The sequence below is a fragment of the Pelophylax lessonae genome, assembly GCF_965119305.1.
Source record: "Pelophylax lessonae genome assembly, chromosome: 1".
Classification (NCBI taxonomy): domain Eukaryota; kingdom Metazoa; phylum Chordata; class Amphibia; order Anura; family Ranidae; genus Pelophylax; species Pelophylax lessonae.
In genome coordinates this window covers 254,058,887-254,078,307 of record NC_138768.1, presented here as the reverse complement: position 1 = coordinate 254,078,307, position 19,421 = coordinate 254,058,887, and the positions used below count along the sequence as shown (strand labels likewise).

The following is a 19,421-nucleotide window of genomic DNA, read 5'->3' as shown; positions in this document are numbered from 1 at the left end:
AGTGTTGCCACCGCTGTCCTGCATCAGAGGAAAAAGAAGTGCTGCTAAAGTAGGCTGAACATAGAGGCTGCGTGCCCCAGGGAAAATGGCTGCCCCATAGGAATTGCATGGAAGGCTCCGCAAAAATGGCCGCCGAACATGCGGCCGGAACGATCGCTCTGCGACCGCAAAATGGAGGCGGATGGCGCCAAAACCAGCATGTAGTTTGCCCATAAAGAAGCTAAACATGCCTGCCTATACTTAAAATGGCGGACCGCGCGGATTCGCCCGCTGCGGTCGCCACACACTCAGTTTGCACCCCCACAAACACCAAAGTGATACAGGGAAGGGGACCCCCAAACAACACACAGCACCGCAGCGCATGTACAAGCGATCTCCGTGGGGACCGCATCAGGGAGTCACACAGGCACAGACATGGGAAACACACAGCAACACAGGACTGCCACCCCAGACAGAGGCCCCACACAGAAGTACTTACCTGTACCAGATGGCGTGGGGAGTCTCTCAGAACGGAAAGCCGCTGTCCTCATCTGACAGGGAATGCCATTAGCCAGGGACATTGCACTGCAGAATCGCAGATGCGTCCAGTGAGGTAGCCACCTCAGGGCTGCATCCCTGCTGCGAACAGGGATGGGTCGTTCATAATGCCAGGGCGAACCATAGCTGAGCGCTCGATGGCGGGCTGGGGGTCCATCTGACCCTCTGCCCTGGAGACCCAGGGCGGTCAGTCCGAATCCCAGCACCGCATGAATCCATCTTCTTCCCAAGAGCCGACTAAAACTAAAGCTGACAAAATTAACAGCTAGTAAAGCAAGAAAAAACTGACATTTTTAAAGAAAATCAAATAAAAGATATAGATAAACTGAGACTGTAGCCCCAGCACAGGGAAGCCTAACTACTCCTGACGCTAGGCAGATTAAAACTGAGTTGGGAGTGGTCACTGCAGGGGGGTATTGACCAGATGGGACAGCCCCCATGGGTGTGTATATGCTAATGACTTTTGTTTTTTGACTAAGTCTATATGCCTAGCTACTCCTGCGGAGCGGAAGTCAATACCCAACAGTGATGACTTAGAGGAGGCGGCGACTGTCGGAGGACGTAAGAGAAATTTAATTTTTAAAAAAGTTTTATTGGGAATGTTTTATAGCAGAAAGAAAAAAAAATATGGCATTTTTTTCAAAATGTACGATCTTTATTTGTGTATAGCGCAACAATCTAAAAACCGCAGAGGTGATCAAATACCACCAAAAGAAAGTTGCATTTGTGGGAAAAAAAGGACATCAATTTTATTTGGTTACAGCATGGCACGACCGCGTAATTTTCCGTTACAATAACACAGTGCCGAATCACAAAAAATGGCCTGGTCATTAACCACTTGCCGTCCGCCGCACGACTATTTACTGCGGGAGTCAGCCCCCTACAGGCAAAACGACGTAGGGCTACATCGCTCATTCCCGCCGCTCTGGAGTGTGCTCCAGCGCGCCCCCGCCGCCGCTTGATTGGGTTCAGAACCGATCAGTCATCAGGTCCAGGCCAATGATTTTTGGTCTGGACCTGTTGATCGGTCCTGCCCGATCAGATACTGATCTGTGCCTGTGTAATGTAAACAGAGGCACAGAAAAGACCTGCTCTCCCCACTCATGATCCTTTTTGAATTAATTGAGAGGAGAGAGCACATCTAAACTGTGAGTGCTGCACCAGCACACCCACTTAGATAGGCACACTTAACCCCCGATTGCCCCCCCAGTTAACCCCTACATCCTGTCACAACACACACTGTATACTGTATATAGCATTTTCCTATATACCCGTATAAGTGTGACTTGTGACCAGGTTTAGCGCTTGCGGCCCTTCCTTTTACACTTAGGATACCCGCCAAACCCCCAATAAAGATTTAACCCCCTGATCCCCCCCTGATCACCCCCAGTTAACCCCTTCCCCCCTGTCACATTGCACAGTAATAAACAGGTAATATAGTGTTTTACTGTATTTTGTATTAGTGTGATTGTGACTTGAGTTAGCGCTAGCAAGTTAGTTTCTGTCCCAAGGAGGTTTAGGGTCCCGCCACCCCCCCATAAAGATTTAATCCCCTGATCACCCCTACACCCCCTGTCACAACACACACTGTATACAGCATTTTCTTATATACCCGTATAAGTAAGACTTGTGACCAGGTTTAGCGCTTGCGCCCCTTCCTTTTATACTTAGGATACCCGCCAACCCCCCCAATAAAGATTTGCCCCCCGATTCCCCCCTTGATCACCCCCAGTTAACCCCTTCCCCCCTGTCACACTGCACACTAGTAAACAGGTTTTACTGTATTTTGTATTAGTGTGATTGTGACTTGAGTTAGCGCTAGCGAGTTCGTTTCTGTCCCAAGGAGGTTTAGGGTCCCCGCCACCCCCCCAATAGAGATTTAACCCCCTGATCCCCCCTACACCCCCTGTCACAACACAATTTGTATAAGGTATATAGCATTTTCTATATACCTGTATAAGTGTGACTTGTGACCAGGTTAAGCGTTGCGGCCCTTCCTTTTATACTTAGGATACCTGCCACCCCCCCATAAAGATTTAACCCCCAGATCCCCCCCCCAGTTAACCCCTTCCCCCTGTCACATTGCACACTAATAAAGAGGTAATATAGTGTTTTACTGTATTTTGTATTAGTGTGATTGTGACTTGAGTTAGCACTAGCGAGTTAGTTTCTGTCCCAACGAGGTTTAGGATCCCCGCCACCCCCCCATAAAGATTTAACCCCCTGATCCCCCTACACCCCCTTTCACAACACACACTGTATACAGTATATAGCATTTTCTATATATCCGTATAAGTGTGACTTGTGACCAGGTTTAGCGCTTGCGGCCCTTCCTTTTATACTTAGGATACCCGCCACCCCCCCATAGAATATTTAAATTTAGCGAATTATTTTCTGTCCCAAGTAGGTTTAGGGTTCCCGCCACCCCCCAATAAAGATTTAACCCCCTGATTCCCCCCCCCCGATCAACCCCAGTTAACCCCTTCATTGCCCTGTCAAAGTGTCATTTTTATAGTGTACAGTGTTTTTTCTGATCACTATTATTAGTGACACAGGTGACATAAGCTAGTGTTGGCATCAGTCTAAGATAGCGCAGATCCCCGGCGCATAGTTAGAAATAACCCCTTGATTACCACACACACACACACTTCCATTACTAGTATAGTTTTTGAACAGATCAATATCTGATCTGATCAGAACTATACTACGGTCCCCATAGTTTAGGGTTCCCAAAACGCGGTGTTTGCACGATCAGCACTGATTCCTGCCAGCACCTGCGTTTAACCCCTCCACCCAGCCCACCCCACTCCACCCAGGCAAGTGTAGTAATCAATAGATTACTGTCACTTACAAAAAAACACAACACACAAAACCACTGTGTTAGCAGAGTAAGGCCTTATCCCTGCTAGCATTAGCAGTTTTTTTTTGGTAGCGGATGAAATAGTCCTTGACAACCAGGTGCTTTTTTTCTTTTTTTACCTCACACTACTGTACCAGTAAATTTAGTTACTAAAATGTCCAAACGTTGGTACAGTTGTGCAGAGGCTTACAGTATACTGACCATGTCAGATGAGAGCGATGGGGAAGCCTCACTGACAGAATCAGGGTCAGTATAAGGACCTGATGACAGCAGTGGCTCCCTGACAGATAGCTCCGACGACGAATGGGTCCCTGCTAGACCCAGGCGTACCCGACCCCATTCTGGAGTTGCTGATATGCAGGAATCGCAGGGTGCTCGTATGGAGCAGAGTGTTGGTACTAGTGCCGCTCATCCTTCTGGTGGCCTGGCAAGCGCCAGCGGCCTAGTACACCCTGAACCTAGTACAACCAGCACTGCAGTAACATTTGGTGACGTGGCGAGTCCCATAATTGCAGTTGAAGCTGGTGCAGTGGCTTGCACAAGTAGTGGCCCGCAGCCACCGCGTATTCGAAAACAGGCCCGTAGAGCCCATAGTGTCCTCCCCGATGCGCTGGCATATCCCAATTGTCAACCCACTGATTCATTGCCCAACCTGGAATCAACGTGAAGACAGCTGGTTTTACGCCCCTGAATTTTTTCGAGCTGTTCTTCACGGAAGATCTTTTCGGATCTATTGTGGATCAATCAAATTTATATGCACAACAATTCCTCGCCGTCAACCCAAATTCGCCCCTTGCCAGACCATTCGGCTGGAAACCTATAACGGTTCCCGATTTTAAAATCTTTCTGGGCCTTTCCTTCTGTCGTCCTCTGGGAGACCCTTCAAAGAGGGATCTCAACTGCTGTTCAGCACGGTTCCTAAATGTAGAGACTTCTTCCTCCTTTCCCTACTGGTTTACCTTTTAGAGTTACCCTCTGGCGATTCCACACTGAGCATGGACCACTGTTTAGCTAAATCAATTTCAAACAGGATCAAGTCCAGTTAAAGTTTGAGGGGGTGCCAAGGGCACAACTGGCTATTTCCAATTACCACACAGAAATACCCCAAAACAGCATGTGCAATGGAAAGGTATTTTTAGCTGAAGGAGCTATGACTCAAGACTGGAGACAGCAAGCTGATTCACCAGATTCAGAGTAGTATGTACTGCATCAATAAGAGCCAAAATGATCTCTTTCAATCCTGAAATAATAACATTAATTCCTAATCAAGGTGCAGGAGTGCGCATAGAGCCTTTGCAGTTAGAATTAGCCAGAAACTGGGTAAATTGAGCAATAGAATCTTGCGTGGCCATAGAAGAGACACCAGCCGAGAAGGAAGGGGACATGGTCCCCTACAGAAAGACTCCAATGAAATATAATATATATATAACAATATAATCCCAAGGTACTGTAATCGAAGTCTAGATTGCAGACACAAGTAGCTTAAGAAGGCACGGAACATATGTACCTAGAATCCTTAGGTGAGTGTGAGCTTGGGTCTGTTGCAGTGGCACTGTCCCCTGTTTCTAGAAACAGACATGTTACAACGGTGTAGCAATAAAGCATCTTAAGCTCAGGGTACAACACAAGCCCTCAGGTACTCATGAAAACCAGACAGCTAGTAGCTGGTAATAGGTAGGATGGCTGGAAGTGAACAAAGTCACCGTTGGAAAGCAGTAGGAACAACCTGAGATTGGAGGTCCATGTGGTATTTTGCAATGCAGGAGCAGTAGCAGGGAGATGCTTCCTCAATGTGGAGAGGCAGGAAAGAGAGCATTGAGTGCCAGCAAATGTAACACCTTCAGTAGTAGGAACCTACAGAAAGCAGGAAATTTAAAGGTGCTAACTAACAGAGTGAGTCATCAAAAACAGGGCAAGCGCTGAGGCCCATGAAAAGCGATCTATGACTAACTTGTTACCAGAAGAGAGTCTAGAAAGAGCTTTATGTGGAACCTAAAGCCCAAAGGTCACTTACAGGCTTGTGCCACAATGTTCAGTCCAGCAGTGTCCATTCCCAGCACTCCAAAAGCCAAGCTGGGGGTGGGCCATGCTGGAGAGCTGCAATAATAGACCACAGCAACACTGTACAAAAGACTTGATCAAGGAGAAAAAAAATGAAGAAAAATGCTAGCAAAAAATGTGTTACACATTTCCTAGCACAGCTGAAGAAAAGACGTTCATCCTCCTAAGATACTATGAAAAAAACTGAGGTATGCTTGTGCTTGTAGTATGTACCGTTATCGTGGGTTGGTCTACAATTTGTTTGAAAGTTTCCTTTCCTCTTGTAGGTGGCAGTACACCCATAGGGCCTTAAATGCAAGCATCACTCGGTACAGTTCTCAGACCAATCTAGCAGTGGCCTGCCATAAACTTTGGCAGGCTGCAGGTAGTGGGGCTGGATGCTTTACCTGTTCCTTCTGGGCACATGAAGGGATGCACAGCAGCTAGACACTCCCGTGCATAAAAGTGGTAATTTTAACATACATTACGCAACCATGAGCTGTTGTTGACACCTTCAGGAAGCCTGACCAGGGAAACTTAATGCAACGATCTCTGAAATGCTAAACTGCATGCATGTGGGCAGGAAAATGATTACAAGCTCACTGGATGAAGATCAGCTGCAATATAATGCAATAGAGGATGAAAATTTGAAAATGTACCCTATTAAAATGGCAATGGTTTAGAACAGGCCTCAAAATTTAAAGTCCTGAGCTACTAGACAGGCCTTAAGGGTTACTCGCCACCAGTTGCCCCACCCAACTCCTACCCTGCCCCACCCCTATTTCCGCCCCTAAACACGCCCTCATAAATTATCTCATAAAATTACACTGTTAAATGTTTTTGCATTAATGCAGAAGTTACAAAAATAAATAATAACAACGTTTTCAGTGCCCATCAGTGCAGCCTCATCAGTGCCCATCAAGGGTCTGGAGGGCGGGGGGCTGAAGAGCACGGGGGGCTGAAGAGCAATAAGGGGCTGGAGGGGGGGGCTGAAGAGCACTAAGGGGCTGGAGGGGGGCTGAAGAGCACTGGGGGGCTGGAGGGGGGGGGGCTGAAGAGCATTGGGGGGCTGGAGGGGGGGGGGCTGAAGAGCAGTGGGGGGGCTGAAGAGCACTGGGAAGGCTGAAGAACATTGGGGGGGCTGAAGAGCACTAAGGGGCTGGAGAGGGGGGGGCTGTACAGCACTGGGGGGGCAGCAAAAGAAAATAAGAAGCTGGATAGGAGGAGCGGTGGGGCGGCTGCATATAGAGAAATTGATCTTTCCATATTCCTCCTGCAACCGCTGAGTGCCTGCAGGGAGGAGAATCAGACATCCAGCGACTGCAGGAGGAATATGGAAAGATCAATTCCTCTATATGCAGCCGCCCCACCGCTCATCCTATCCAGTCACACAGGGAGGCGGCTCAATCCTTGGGCACTCACCTTCTTCCAGCCCCCGCGAGCAGCGCAGCACAGACCGAGGGAGCAGCTGCCTTAACATGAGGAGATGATCGGTGCGAGTACCGGCTTGGCACCCCCCATTGGTATGCCACTGCTGGCCGGATAATGACAGAGCCTGGATCATCCAACTGTAACAGCTTTAATTGTAATTGCCGGGCGCTCACTGACACACACAGTCCTGCCTCCTAGCCTGGCTTCTTTGATAGACGTCACACATCCTGGTTGGCCAGGTGTTCTGTCTATCAAAGAAGCCAGGCTGTAATTGCCGGGCTGTGTGTGTCGGCCAGTGCCCGGCAATTACAATTAAAGCTGTTACAGTGGGATGATCCGCGCTCTGACATTATCCAGTCCGTCAGCTGGCCGGCTTTCCTCTCCTCTCGCTCCCGAAGCTCGCCCTACATTATTTTCCACTCGCAAAATGCGAGTGGAAAATTTGAGGGCTGGTTTAGAATACATATTTCTTTAGAAACTAATTCAGTTAAGGGTTTATACGGTATCTACTTTCATGTAGGTTCCATCTATTTCTATTTTTGCCATTTCTATCAACTGATGCACTACATTAATAATATAACATTGCTATGTATACCCCTTTAATATTGTTGAACAAATAAGCTATACACGATGTAAGCTACAGCATTTTTCATTACACACATTCTATATGTGTGCATAATGTTTATGACATACCTTACTTTTTATTTTTTACTCTTTTACATCTTTATAAAGGAAACTTTAAATATGGCTGTAAATCAGACATTGATTTAATACTTTATACGTGGAAACATTTACCTGTTCTACCACTGCAGCCAGCTCAGTCAGTTTTGAGGTCTCCTCTTTGTGACAGCTATCTGATGCTTTGACCACATTATCTCCCTTTGTTTCTAATTCTGATATTTCCATGTCCAGTTCACCTCCAAGTTCGATGCTTTTCAAAGCCTTTATAATTGAAAATAAAATATATTTTTTATGAGGCTGGCAAGAATCACTACAAAGGGCTAAAACTACTTAACTGTTAAACTGTACCTCAATGAATGGCTTGGCAAATTTTGTAGCTATTGTTTCTGCTGGAGGTGGGTCTTGAGAAAGCATTACAAATTCTTCTGCTTTTACTCCAAATCCTGAGTCTTCAAGTGGAGAGTAAAGCTCAAAGAGTTCATGAATTGTTTGCTAAGGAAAGAAAATGTGTGTTGCAATCACTGGCCCATGTTTCAGTAAATAGCTGAATGTAAAATGCTTACAGAGAAAAACTCCTTGTGGATGGAATACAAATGTTCTTTCAGGATACATAACATAATTCCACCCCCCATCTTTTATCTCCTTATTCTACATACAACCATAGGCTTTAGCTGACCATTACCTGGAACTGTCAATTTAGATTCAGCGACAGCTATAATATCAAAATGCAAGATCAAAAGCTTTCCAGACTCCCCTTATCTACAGTATTTTTTTAAGGAGTAGTAAAGGCAGATGGGACAGTTTATAGCCCATTTCTCCCCTATAATAAGACTAGCTTAGGAGGTATCAAAAAAATTGGGAGATCAATTCTATGGTCACATCCCTTAATAGTGAAATGCAAAAAGGGTTCCCCGTATTTTGGAAATAGGACTTTAAAGGCTCAAAGAGTAAAAATCTGATTATAGTTAAAAATTTAGATTTTTATAATAGCAAAAGTAATTGTAGTACAATACACAAAATTGTGTTATCGATTAATACATATAAAAGTAGGGAACAAAAATACTCATTGACCAAAAGATGATCAGGCGCCGCTTGAGGGAAGAACACTTTAAGAGAAGAAAGTCAGACCGCATCTTTATGATTCATAGCTGCTGGAGAAAAAATACCCTTGGAAGAGGTAATACAAAAAAGCAACAATTGATTCTCTCCAAATAGCTCTTTGAATCAGGCTATACAGATAATTATGGACAAAATTTAATTTGAGCAACAGTCTTCAAAGAGATCATAATAAATGGATTTTTTTAATACAAACTTACCTGTAAAATATATTTCTTGAAATACATCACGGGACACAGAGCCATAAATAATAACATATGGGTTTTATAGCCACCTACAGGTGAAGGACACTGGCAACCAATCAGAAAGGATGTCCCCCTATATAACCCCTCCCACACAGGAAGTACCTTGGTTTTCTAGCAAGCAATTGTGAAGGTCCCATAGAAGAGGGGAGGGACCTTTGTGTCCCATGATGTACTTCATGGAATGGATTTTACAGGTAAGTCTGTATTAAAAATGTATTTTTCTTTTCGTACATCACGGGACACGGAGCCATGAATCATAACATATGGGATGTCCCAAAGCAATGCATCCAAAGGGAGGGGGACACCAAAAAATACTGCCATCTGACCACAAAAAGGATTACACCGCTGCCTGCAGAACACTGCGGCCAAATGCAGATTCTTCCTGGGTCCCAACATTCACTTGGTAGATGGGGGTGAACGTATGCACCGAGGACCAGGTTGCAGCCTTGAAAATCTAAGCCATTGCAAAGTGCCCAAGAGGCACCTACTCCTCTGGTAAAATGTGCCTTTACAGGAAAAGGTGGAACCTTCCATTCTAAATTATAGGCCTGGGTAATAACCTGGCGAATCCAATAAGAAATTGTATACTTAGATACTGCCAACCCCTTCCTTCCTTTCTGGCAGCACAAACAAGCTCTCGGCCCTACGAATCTGAGCTGATCTTTCCAAGTCAAACTTAAGTGCAGGCATTACATCAAGAAAATGCAATAACTTTTCCTCCTCTAAGTGAGGATCTGGAAAAAAGGAACGTATAATGTCCTGCTTTAAATGAATGACGGACACCACCTTGGGCAAAAAACCTGGGTGTGGAGGTAGAATTACCCTATTTTGATGAAAAATCAAGAATGGCTTTTTACAAGAAAGAGCTGCTAATTCCAATACCCTTCTAGTCAAAGTTATCGCAATCAAAAAGACCAGTTTACTGGTCAGAAGAACCAGGGGAGCCTGCCCCAGAGGTTCAAAAAGCTGTCTTTGTAAAACTGCCAGCACCAAATTTAAGTCCCAAGGACATAATAGTGACTTTGCAGCTGGAAGCAAACTTAAGTAAGAAACGGGGGGGGGGGGGGGGGTTTCACCAGATCATAACCACATTGTTGAAGGGAGATGGAGAGGAACAGTTCAAGAAGTTCAGACTATGAAAAAGAAGCTTTTGAGATGTACCAAAGGTTTTGGGAAAGGTGGTACTCCCATAGAATTATTAAGAGGGCCCAAAGAAATGCTAATAAATGAGATAGACAATCCCTCCTCACTAAAAATAACCAGAACAGCGGTGACACCTCAGCGAAAACTTCATCTTCCTCCTCCCTCTCCCCCTCTCCCCGTATTATCACTAAATACGGGGCGCAGTGGAGGCAGGTGAAAAATGTTTTGGAGCGTCATTGGAATCTGCTGACTGTGTCTCCGCTGATTGGTAAAATAGTGGGACCTCGTCCTCTTCTTACAGCCAGACGGGCTAGGAACCTAAAGGACTCTTTAGTTCATTCAGAATATGTAAGAAATTTTCGCCAATCTAATTGGTTGACAGACCTTTTCCCTAAAGAGCATGTTTCTGTGTGGGCACTGCTCATTGTGTAAACATGTCCTTAAGTCTAAGACCTTCACTAATACGGATGGCTCCAAGGAATTCACTATTCAGGAGTTCACCAACTGCTCTACCTCAAGGCTAATTTACAAAATCATTTGTCCTTGCAATAAAATTTATATTGGGAAAAAGTACCTCAATGGTGATCTCAGCATAGAAAAAAAACTGTTCAGTCGCAACGAATGCATAAGGACACGTGGCCATACAATGCGATTAGAGGAGAAGAGATTTAACCTTAGGCTGCGCAGGGGTTTTTTTTACAGTAAAGGCTACAAGATTGTGGAATGCTCTACCACAAGTGGTAGTAACTGCAGGGAGTATGGCTATTTTTAAAAGACTCTTGGACATACATCTCAAGGATCATAACATTCAGGGGTATGTGAGATGATTGCGTCCACACACACCTACACAGGTTGAATTGGATGGACTATAGTCTTTATTCAACCTCAACTACTATGTAACTATGTAAAACTAAAAGACAACTCAAGGGGGCGTGGCCGGGATGTGAAGCTGAGAAGACGCACTGGGTTTGAACTACGCTCCTTACCTTATCCTTCTACTACCATCGGCATCCATCTGACTGAGTTGCTTCACCCTACTCCTCACCCTGAGGTCCAAGACAGGGGGCGCCTCGCGGGCTCCTCCGCTTCCCCCGGGAAAGCTCCGATCCGCCAAATCCTCCAGGAAGCACCAAGCGGCCTACGGGTCCCGCGGCGGCCATCTTAGACACGAGGCCTCCTTCTTCCACCATGTCGGCGGGCACCCAGGCGGAGAGGGATCCGGGAGCGTCTACCAGCCCATCTCCTTTCGATATCCTCGAGGCTATCACGGCCTGCAGGGATACCCTGACCGCCAAAATCGACTACTTGGCCACGGACGTCAGCTTTATCCGCCATGACCTTGACAAATTCCGGGGCCGGATGTCGGAGGCGGAGGACCGCATTACTCACTTGGAGGACTCAGCCCGCGCTGATTCGCGGGATCTTCATGCCCTTCAGCTCCAAGTCAGGGCGCTGCAAGACCGGGCCATTGACATGGAGAATAGGCTCCGGCGCAATAACATTCGGATCCTGGGTCTGCCGGAGCGGGCGGAAGGGACTAAGCCCGTGGAGTTTGCAGAATCCTTCCTCTCCTCCCTGCTGGGATTGACTGACCTGCCGCCTACCTTCATCGTGGAGAGGGCGCACAGGATGCCCCCGGTCCCTCTGATCCCTGGCGCACCGCCCCGGTCCTTCCTACTCCGCCTGTTGAACTACAGAGACCGGGATCGCTTGCTGGCCGCGGCTCGTGCCAAACAAGACCTACATTTCGAGAATGCGAAGATCCTGTTGTTCCCGGACTACTCTCCTGAAGTGCAACGTAGACGACGGCTTTTTACTGACATCCGGAAGCGTCTGCGGGACAAGGAGTAGAAGGGCCCAAGGCCTTGTCACTGCCAACCTTTGGATTTGTGTATACCAAACCATCCTTGGCCATGCCGGAGCTACCAGGATTACTGGTTTCCCCTCTAGCTGGATCCTGCGCAACAGACGCGGTATCAGCAGCACCGGAGCATAGCATAAATCAGGGAATACTCCTCCCAAGGACTCACTAAAGCATCCACTCCGACTGCGAGTGGATCCCTGGTCCTGGACACAAATCTCTTCAACTGGTTGTTGAACCTGGATGCCAACAGATCTACGTCTGGGACCCCCCAGCGTAGGCAGATTGATTTAAAAATCTCGGGATGTAAGGACCATTCCCCTGGAAACATCTGTTGATGGCTCAGAAAATCTGCATGCCAGTTCTCTATTCCTGGAATGAAAACTGCTGTCAGGCATGGCACAAACTTCTCTGCCCAAGATAGGATGATATCCATCTCTTTCTGGGCTGACTGACTGTGCCTCCTTGATGGTTGATATAAGCCACGGCTGTGGCAATGTCAGATAGCACCCTGACAGGGTGACCCCAAAGTCTGGGCGTCCAGCATTTTAATGCCCGAATGACTGCTCGGATTTCCAGAATGTTGATGGGGAGACCTCTTTCCACCCAAGACCATTTCCCCTGGACAGTGGCTTCCTCCAGAACCGCTCCTCAGCCAGAGAGATTGGCATCTGTAGTCACCACCTTCCAGGTTACTGGAAGAAAGGTTTTCCCCTTCTCCAGATTTCTGGTCATCAACCACCAATTCAGACTCTGACGTACTCTTGGTACCAGAGACATGGACCAGTCCAGAGATTGAACCCTTCTGGTCCATGTAGACAGAATGTTATTCTGTAAGGGTCTGGCATGGAGTTGAGCATAAGGAATTGCCTGTGGACACCATCTTCCCCAATAACTTCATGCAAAGACGTATAGAAGGATATCTCAGCCTTACTATGGACCCGAACCAGATCCTCCAGGTCTGTGACCTTTCTTGTTGGCAAGAATATCTTTGCCTGTACTGTGTCCACAAAAAGACCCAGATATTCCAGACGCTGGACTGGCTGTAATGCTGACTTTGCCAAGTTCAGTATCGAACCCAGATTTTCTAGGAACTGTATTGTCTGGAGGACATTTTGGCTTAGAGCCGAAGCTGATCAATCTATAAGTAATAGATCGTCCAGATATCCTATCACAGATATCCCTCGGGACCTTAGAACAGACAATACTGGAGGCAGGATCTTTGTGAACACTCTTGGAGCGGTGGCTAACCTGAAGGGCAGGGCCACAAATTGAAAATTACAGTTTTCTATTGCAAAGCTTAGAAACCCTTGATGAGCCTGGAATATAGGCATGTGAAGATATGCATCCTTGATGTCTATGGATGCTAGAAATTCCTCTCCCTGCAGGGAGGCTATGACTGAATGAACTGACTCCATACGGAAAGTATGAACGTTCAGAAACTGGTTTAGAGCTTTGAGATCTAGAATAGGTCTCACATCCCCGCTTGGTTTGGGGATTATGAACAGGTTTGAGTAAAAGCCCCTGAACCTTTCGTTCTCCAGAACCTCCGTTATCACTCTTTGTGCCCTCAGTTGGTCCAACGCCAGAAAGAGAGCCCTTCTTTTTAGAGGATCTGTCGGTATACTTGACTTTACAAACCAAGGATGCGGGAACACCCAAAATTCCAGTTTGTACCCCTGTGAGATAGTGGAGATAACCCAGTTGTCTTGGATCGTTTCCACCCAAACCTTCGAGAACCGAAGCAGCCTTACCCCACCCAAGGCGCCCCTTCACAGAGTAGGCTTAGAGTAAGACTTGGATGATCTCTGGGCCCAGGGCTTTTTCTGACCCTGCCCTGAAGGCATGGTTCCAGACCCAGATGGCTGAGGCCGTCGCCACCACCTGGAATTAGAAGCACTGGTAGTATGAGTGCTGGGGATCTTAAAAGTGGGATGCTTGCTCTTCCTTTTTACAAGTAGCAACATACTCTTACCCCCTGAGATCTTTTGGATATACTAATCCAGATCGCCACCAAAAAGGCGTTCTCTCTGAAAAGGGAAGCCAGCCAGTAACCTTTTACATGGTAATTTCGCAGACCAGCTCTTTAACCAAAGGTTTCTGCACATATGCACTGTCATCAGAGCAACCTGTGACATTTGCCATATGGAGTCCGTAAGAGCATCCACTGCGAAACAAAGTGCGAGGTAGATTTGACAGATCTTCCACAGACTCGCCTTGAGAAGGAACTGTCTTGGACACTTGCTTCATATGGTCTTTTAAAGACTGACAAACTCCTATGGCCGCTACTGCTGGTTGTATCGCAGATCCTGGAACCGCAAAGGAGGCTTTCAATAAAGATTCCAACTTCTTATCTGCTGGATCTTTAAAAACCTGGGCATTATCCACAGGGCAGGTTAAATTCTTGTTAACCGAAAAAATGGCAGCATCCACAGAGGGTATATTCCATTTCGTAGTAAACTTTTCCTCCATAGGATACAATAGTGAAAACCTTTTAGGAGGAACAAAAATCCTATCAGGATGGTTCCAATCATTATACATTTTTTGCTCCGAGAGCAAATGTATAAGAAACGTCCAAGGACTATGAGGAGGGCGCAATGAGCCTAGAGAGGAAAAAGAGACTTCAGCTGTCTCTAAGGGAGGAAATTTGTATCCAGACAGGACCATTTCAGTAAGAGACTGAACTAAAAATCTCTGGGTTTGAGAGGCTGAAAGAGATTCCTCTGACCCTGACTCCCCAGAAGTGGAAACCTCAGCTTGACCTTCCATAGGATCATCATCAGCTAATTCTTCCACATCCTCTGCCCAATCCTGAACTGATTCAAGGGGTGGCTCAGGTGAGGGGGATCTATCACGTTTCCTCCCTCCTTGTGATGCCACAATCATGCCAGCAATCCTACCCTTAAGGCTAGCTAATGCCGATGCCAAATCGTCCTTAGTGACGTAGGTTGCGCAGAAGCACCTGGAGTAGCTACTATGCCTGACAACTGTAATGGCTCAAAGTGGCTAGCCGCAGCTCTTCAGGGGGAATAGACAGGGCCTGATGGTGGCATCACAGTGCCTCGTCCAACTGTGCCCCCCCCCCAGCCCTTTTTTTTGGGCAGATTTATAGCAAGTTTTATAGCAAGACAAACTTGAGGTACTAACTATAGTGTACTCAAGGCTTGTGTCAAACTTATACAGCTTATCGCACACAGCACTCATTATCCCAAGATATAGGACCTCTTTTGTACATACACCCACATTGACTTACGCAACCCAGCTGCTGCTCTGAGTCTCCTTCAGCCTCTGACAGAGCTAGCGCATTGTAAACAGTTCCTTCTAAATCACGCTCATTTATGCAAAGTTGCGCATGTGTGGGGTGCTAGGTGGTGTCCACATGCACGCCAATCGCATTCAAACACTCCCTCCATGCGGCGTATACCTGTTTGAAAAAGGTGAAGATTCTTGCGCATGTGCGAATGGGCCTTCCCCACAGACATGCTATCAAGGTAGGAGACGAACAAGAACTTTTGCGCCAAGATAAAAACAGCAACATGGGATGAAAGCAACTTAGGCTGAATTTTGTTTGTCACAGCTGATACCTTTCAGGTGATCAGCTCAGGGCAAAAAAACAGTGTGACAGTGAGATTTCCTCCCTGAGGAAAGGCCAGAGCTTTCAACAAGATGTATTTTGCATAGCTTAAAATCCATAGTCTCATGCACACATTGGTTTGTCACAGCTGATACCTTTCAGGTGATCAGCACAGGGTGAAAACAGTGTGTCAGAAAAACAAGCAAAGAAATAACGCTTAACAAGATGTATTTTGCCTAGGCCTAACATCCATAGTCTCATGCAGAGACTAACATGGCACTCGGTCTCTGTTATCTTTTAAAGGGAACAATGCTGGAACAATGCGGGAACAACGCTGAGGTGGAAACAGGAAGTGCACGGAAGCAGTGTGGGAGGAGCAAGCAGCAGCAGCTGCGAGGAGAGCTGTGTGGAGGAGAGCGTGGAGGAGAGCCGGGTGACACGTGCGGGGGAGCCGCACTAGGTCACTAGAAGCCGGCGCGGGTGCAGGGGACCAGGACAGAGAGCGGCGGCTGCGGGACCGGGACGGTAAGCGGCGGCTGCGGGACCGGGACAAAGAGCGGCGGGACCGGGACTTGAAAGCTGCGGCAGTGGACGGCGGTGGAGGACGGACACCGCACAGTATTGAGGAGGCAAGTGTTCCCGGAAGCAGGGGAGGAGGAGCAGCGGCGACTGGTGAGTATCTCTGCAGCTGGGTCATTATTCCTTGTGACAGTGCTTGGGATTGTGACTGACTAACAGACCTGTGACTGACTGACCATAGGGATCTGTGACTGACTAACAGACCTGTGACTGACTGACCATAGGGATCTGTGACTGACTGACCACTTAGGGATCTGTGACTGACTAACAGACCTGTGACTGACTGACCATAGGGATCTGTGACTGACTGACCACTTAGGGATCTGTGACTGACTGACCTTGCTTGCGACCTTCAGCGACTGACAGACTGCTCTGCGACTGACAGACTGCTCTGCGACTGACAAACTGCTCTGCGACTGACAAACTGCTCTGCGACTGACAGACTGCTCTGCGACTGACCGACGGTGCTCTGCGACTGACCGACTGGTGAGTATCTTGCGACTGGTGAGTATATTTGCGACTGGTGAGTATATTTGCAACTGGTGAGTATCTGCGACTGGTGAGTATCTGCGACTGGTGAGTATCTTTGCGACTGGTGAGTATCTTTGCGACTGGTGAGTATCTTGCGACTGGTGAGTATCTTGCGACTGGTGAGTATCTTGCGGGAGAGATTCTTTGCGACTGGTGAGTATCTTTGCGACTGGTGAGTATCTTTGCGACTGGTGAGTATCCTTGCGTCTGTGCTATCTTTGCGACTGGTGAGTATCTTTGCGTCTGTGCTATCTTTGCGACTGGTGAGTATCTTTGCGTCTGTGCTATCTTTGCGACTGGTGAGTATCTTTGAGTCTGTGCTATCTTTGCGACTGGTAAGTATCTTAGCGACTGGTTAGTTTATTAGAGACTGGTGAGTACCCCAGGTTTAGTACCAGGGAAGTTAGAGGTAGGGTAGGTAAGGAAGAGCAGGTCGTTAACATTATCCCCATAGAGTAGTGGGTAATAATGTCCGACAGGATTGGGGGTGCCACTCAGTGCACTTCTTGCGGCATGTATGCGTTCCTTGATGATCCAATCGAGGACGAATACTGCTGTGCGAGATGTGAGCAACTGGTTGCTCTGGAAGCCCACATCGTGGATCTAAAGAACACAGTGACAAGACTGCGTGGCATCTACAACCTGGAAAGGAGCTTGGACTTTACCCATCAGGCGCTGGCAGGGGTCAGCATAGAGGAGGGAGGAATGGAGGAGACGCAAGCAGCAGAGGTACGCAGCTGGGTGACTGTTAGGAATGTTAGGGGGAGGAGTGTCAGGGAGGCCAGTCCTGAGTTGATAGACCCCAACATGTTTGCCGAGTTGCAGGTTGAGGGGGATATCAACTCAGGGGTGGCAGTGCTGGAGCATGCGCCCTCCCCCAGCTGCCAGGGGGGGGTCGGCTCCAGGAAGAAGGGGGGCCGTAACTCAGGAAAGGTTAGAAAGGTTGTGGTAGTGGGGGACTCAATTATCAAGAGGACAGAGAGGGCAATCTGTAAAAAAGATCTCGTGAACCGAACAGTATGTTGTTTACCGGGCGCCCGCGTTCGGCATATCGCAGATCTGGCAGACAGATTGTTGTGCGGGGCTGGGGATGACCCAGCGGTCATGGTGCATGTGGGCACTAATGACAAAGTTAAAGGTAGGTGGAGGATCCTTAAGAACGATTTCAGGGACTTAGGTAATAGATTGAGGAAAAGGACCTCCAAGGTGGTTTTCTCTGAAATACTGCCTGTACCTCGAGCCACACAGGAGAGGCAGAAGGAGATTAGGGAACTTAACAAGTGGCTGAGGAACTGGTGTAGGAAGGAGGGGTTTGGGTTCCTGGAGAACTGGGCTGACTTCTCAGTCGGCTACCGGCTCTTTAGTAAGGATGGGCTGCACCTTAATGGGGGCGGTACAGCTCTTTTGGGGAGAAAGATGGCCACCAAGTTGGAGGAGCTTTTAAACTAGGAGACGGGGGGGGAGGGCTCAGAAGTAGAGTCAGTTAGGAGGGAGCAAAGGACTGAAGGCAGTTGTAGGGTCAGCAGCGACAGTAGGTCCACAACGTCTATTGGTAGGTCTGTGCGGGAGACCAAACAGGAATAAACATAACCAATCACGTTTAACTTCTGTAAAACTAAGAGGGGTATATGCTAATGCCAGGAGCCTAGCTAATAAAATGGATGAGTTGGAAATGTTAGTACATGAGGAGGACATAGACCTAGTGGGAATAACGGAGACTTGGTTCGACCCCTCACATGACTGGCTGGCAAATATCCAAGGGTATTCAGTGTACCGGAAGGACAGGGTAGGAAAAAGAGGGGGAGGGGTATGTCTCTACGTCAAGAATAATGTAAGGGTGATAGAGAGGAGTGACATTACGGAAGGGATGAGTATGGAGTTAGAATCCGTGTGGGTAGAACTCCATAGGGAAGGAGAAAAGGGAAAAGTAATTGTGGGGGTTTGCTATAGGCCACCTAAACAAGGGGAGGAGGTAGAGCTGGAATTTTTAGCACTTTTGGGTAAAGTGGCAAAGCTAGGATCAGTCATCATATTGGGGGACTTCAATTATCCCGACATTGACTGGGGAGAGGGGACTACACACTCACATAAGGGCCGTCAATTCACGGAAACCTTACAGGATAATTACATGTCACAGTTGGTGGATTCCCCTACCAGAGAAAACACAATCCTGGATCTATTGATCACTAATGACCCAGACCTAATCTCGGAGGTAGGAGTCCAGGACAACCTGGGCTCTAGCGATCACAGGATGATCACATTTAGCGTAAATAACAATATAGCAAGGCAAGTGGGGAACATAAGAACCCTTAACTTCAGAAGGGCAAACTTTCCAAAATTGTACTTGTTGATGGAAAGGGTAAACTGGGACCGAACCCTGGGATCCCTGACCACAGAGGAAAAATGGGAATGCTTTAGGAACATATTAAGCAAAGGCATCTTGCAGTGCATTCCTATGGGAAATAAATTTAGAAGAGACAAAGCCAAACCTGGCTGGCTAAACCGGAGCGTTAAAAAACTTATTAGGGGAAAAAAATTGGCCTTCAGGAAATATAAATCAGAGGGCACAGTATTGGCTTTCGACCAATACAAGGAGGCAAATAGGAAGTGTAAACACAAAATCAAGATGGCTAAAATAGACTTTGAGAGACAAATAGCGGAGGATAGCAAAAAAAAAACCCAAAGAAATTCTTTAAGTATATCAACAGCAAAAAAACTAGGGCAGAGCATATTGCACACATAATTAACAATGATGGGAGGATGGTTACAGAGGACACTGAAAAAGCAACCGTACTGAATGCTTTTTTCTCATCAGTCTTTACA

General features: G+C 47.2%; 1 protein-coding gene across 7 annotated transcripts in view; it reads right to left on the bottom strand.

Annotated features, from left to right (window-relative positions):
* The window catches only part of LOC309562087 (E1A-binding protein p400-like), a 512,144-nt gene that overhangs the window by 145,755 nt on the left and 346,968 nt on the right, over positions 1–19,421 (bottom strand). For all 7 annotated transcript variants that reach the window (XM_082266206.1, XM_082266208.1, XM_082266207.1 and 4 more), the window contains 2 exons: positions 7,898–8,041; positions 7,664–7,810 (listed from right to left, as the gene is read on the bottom strand). In XM_082266206.1, coding sequence (XP_082122332.1) covers positions 7,664–7,810; positions 7,898–8,041 — 291 coding nt within the window. The remainder of the gene's footprint in view (positions 1–7,663; positions 7,811–7,897; positions 8,042–19,421) is intronic.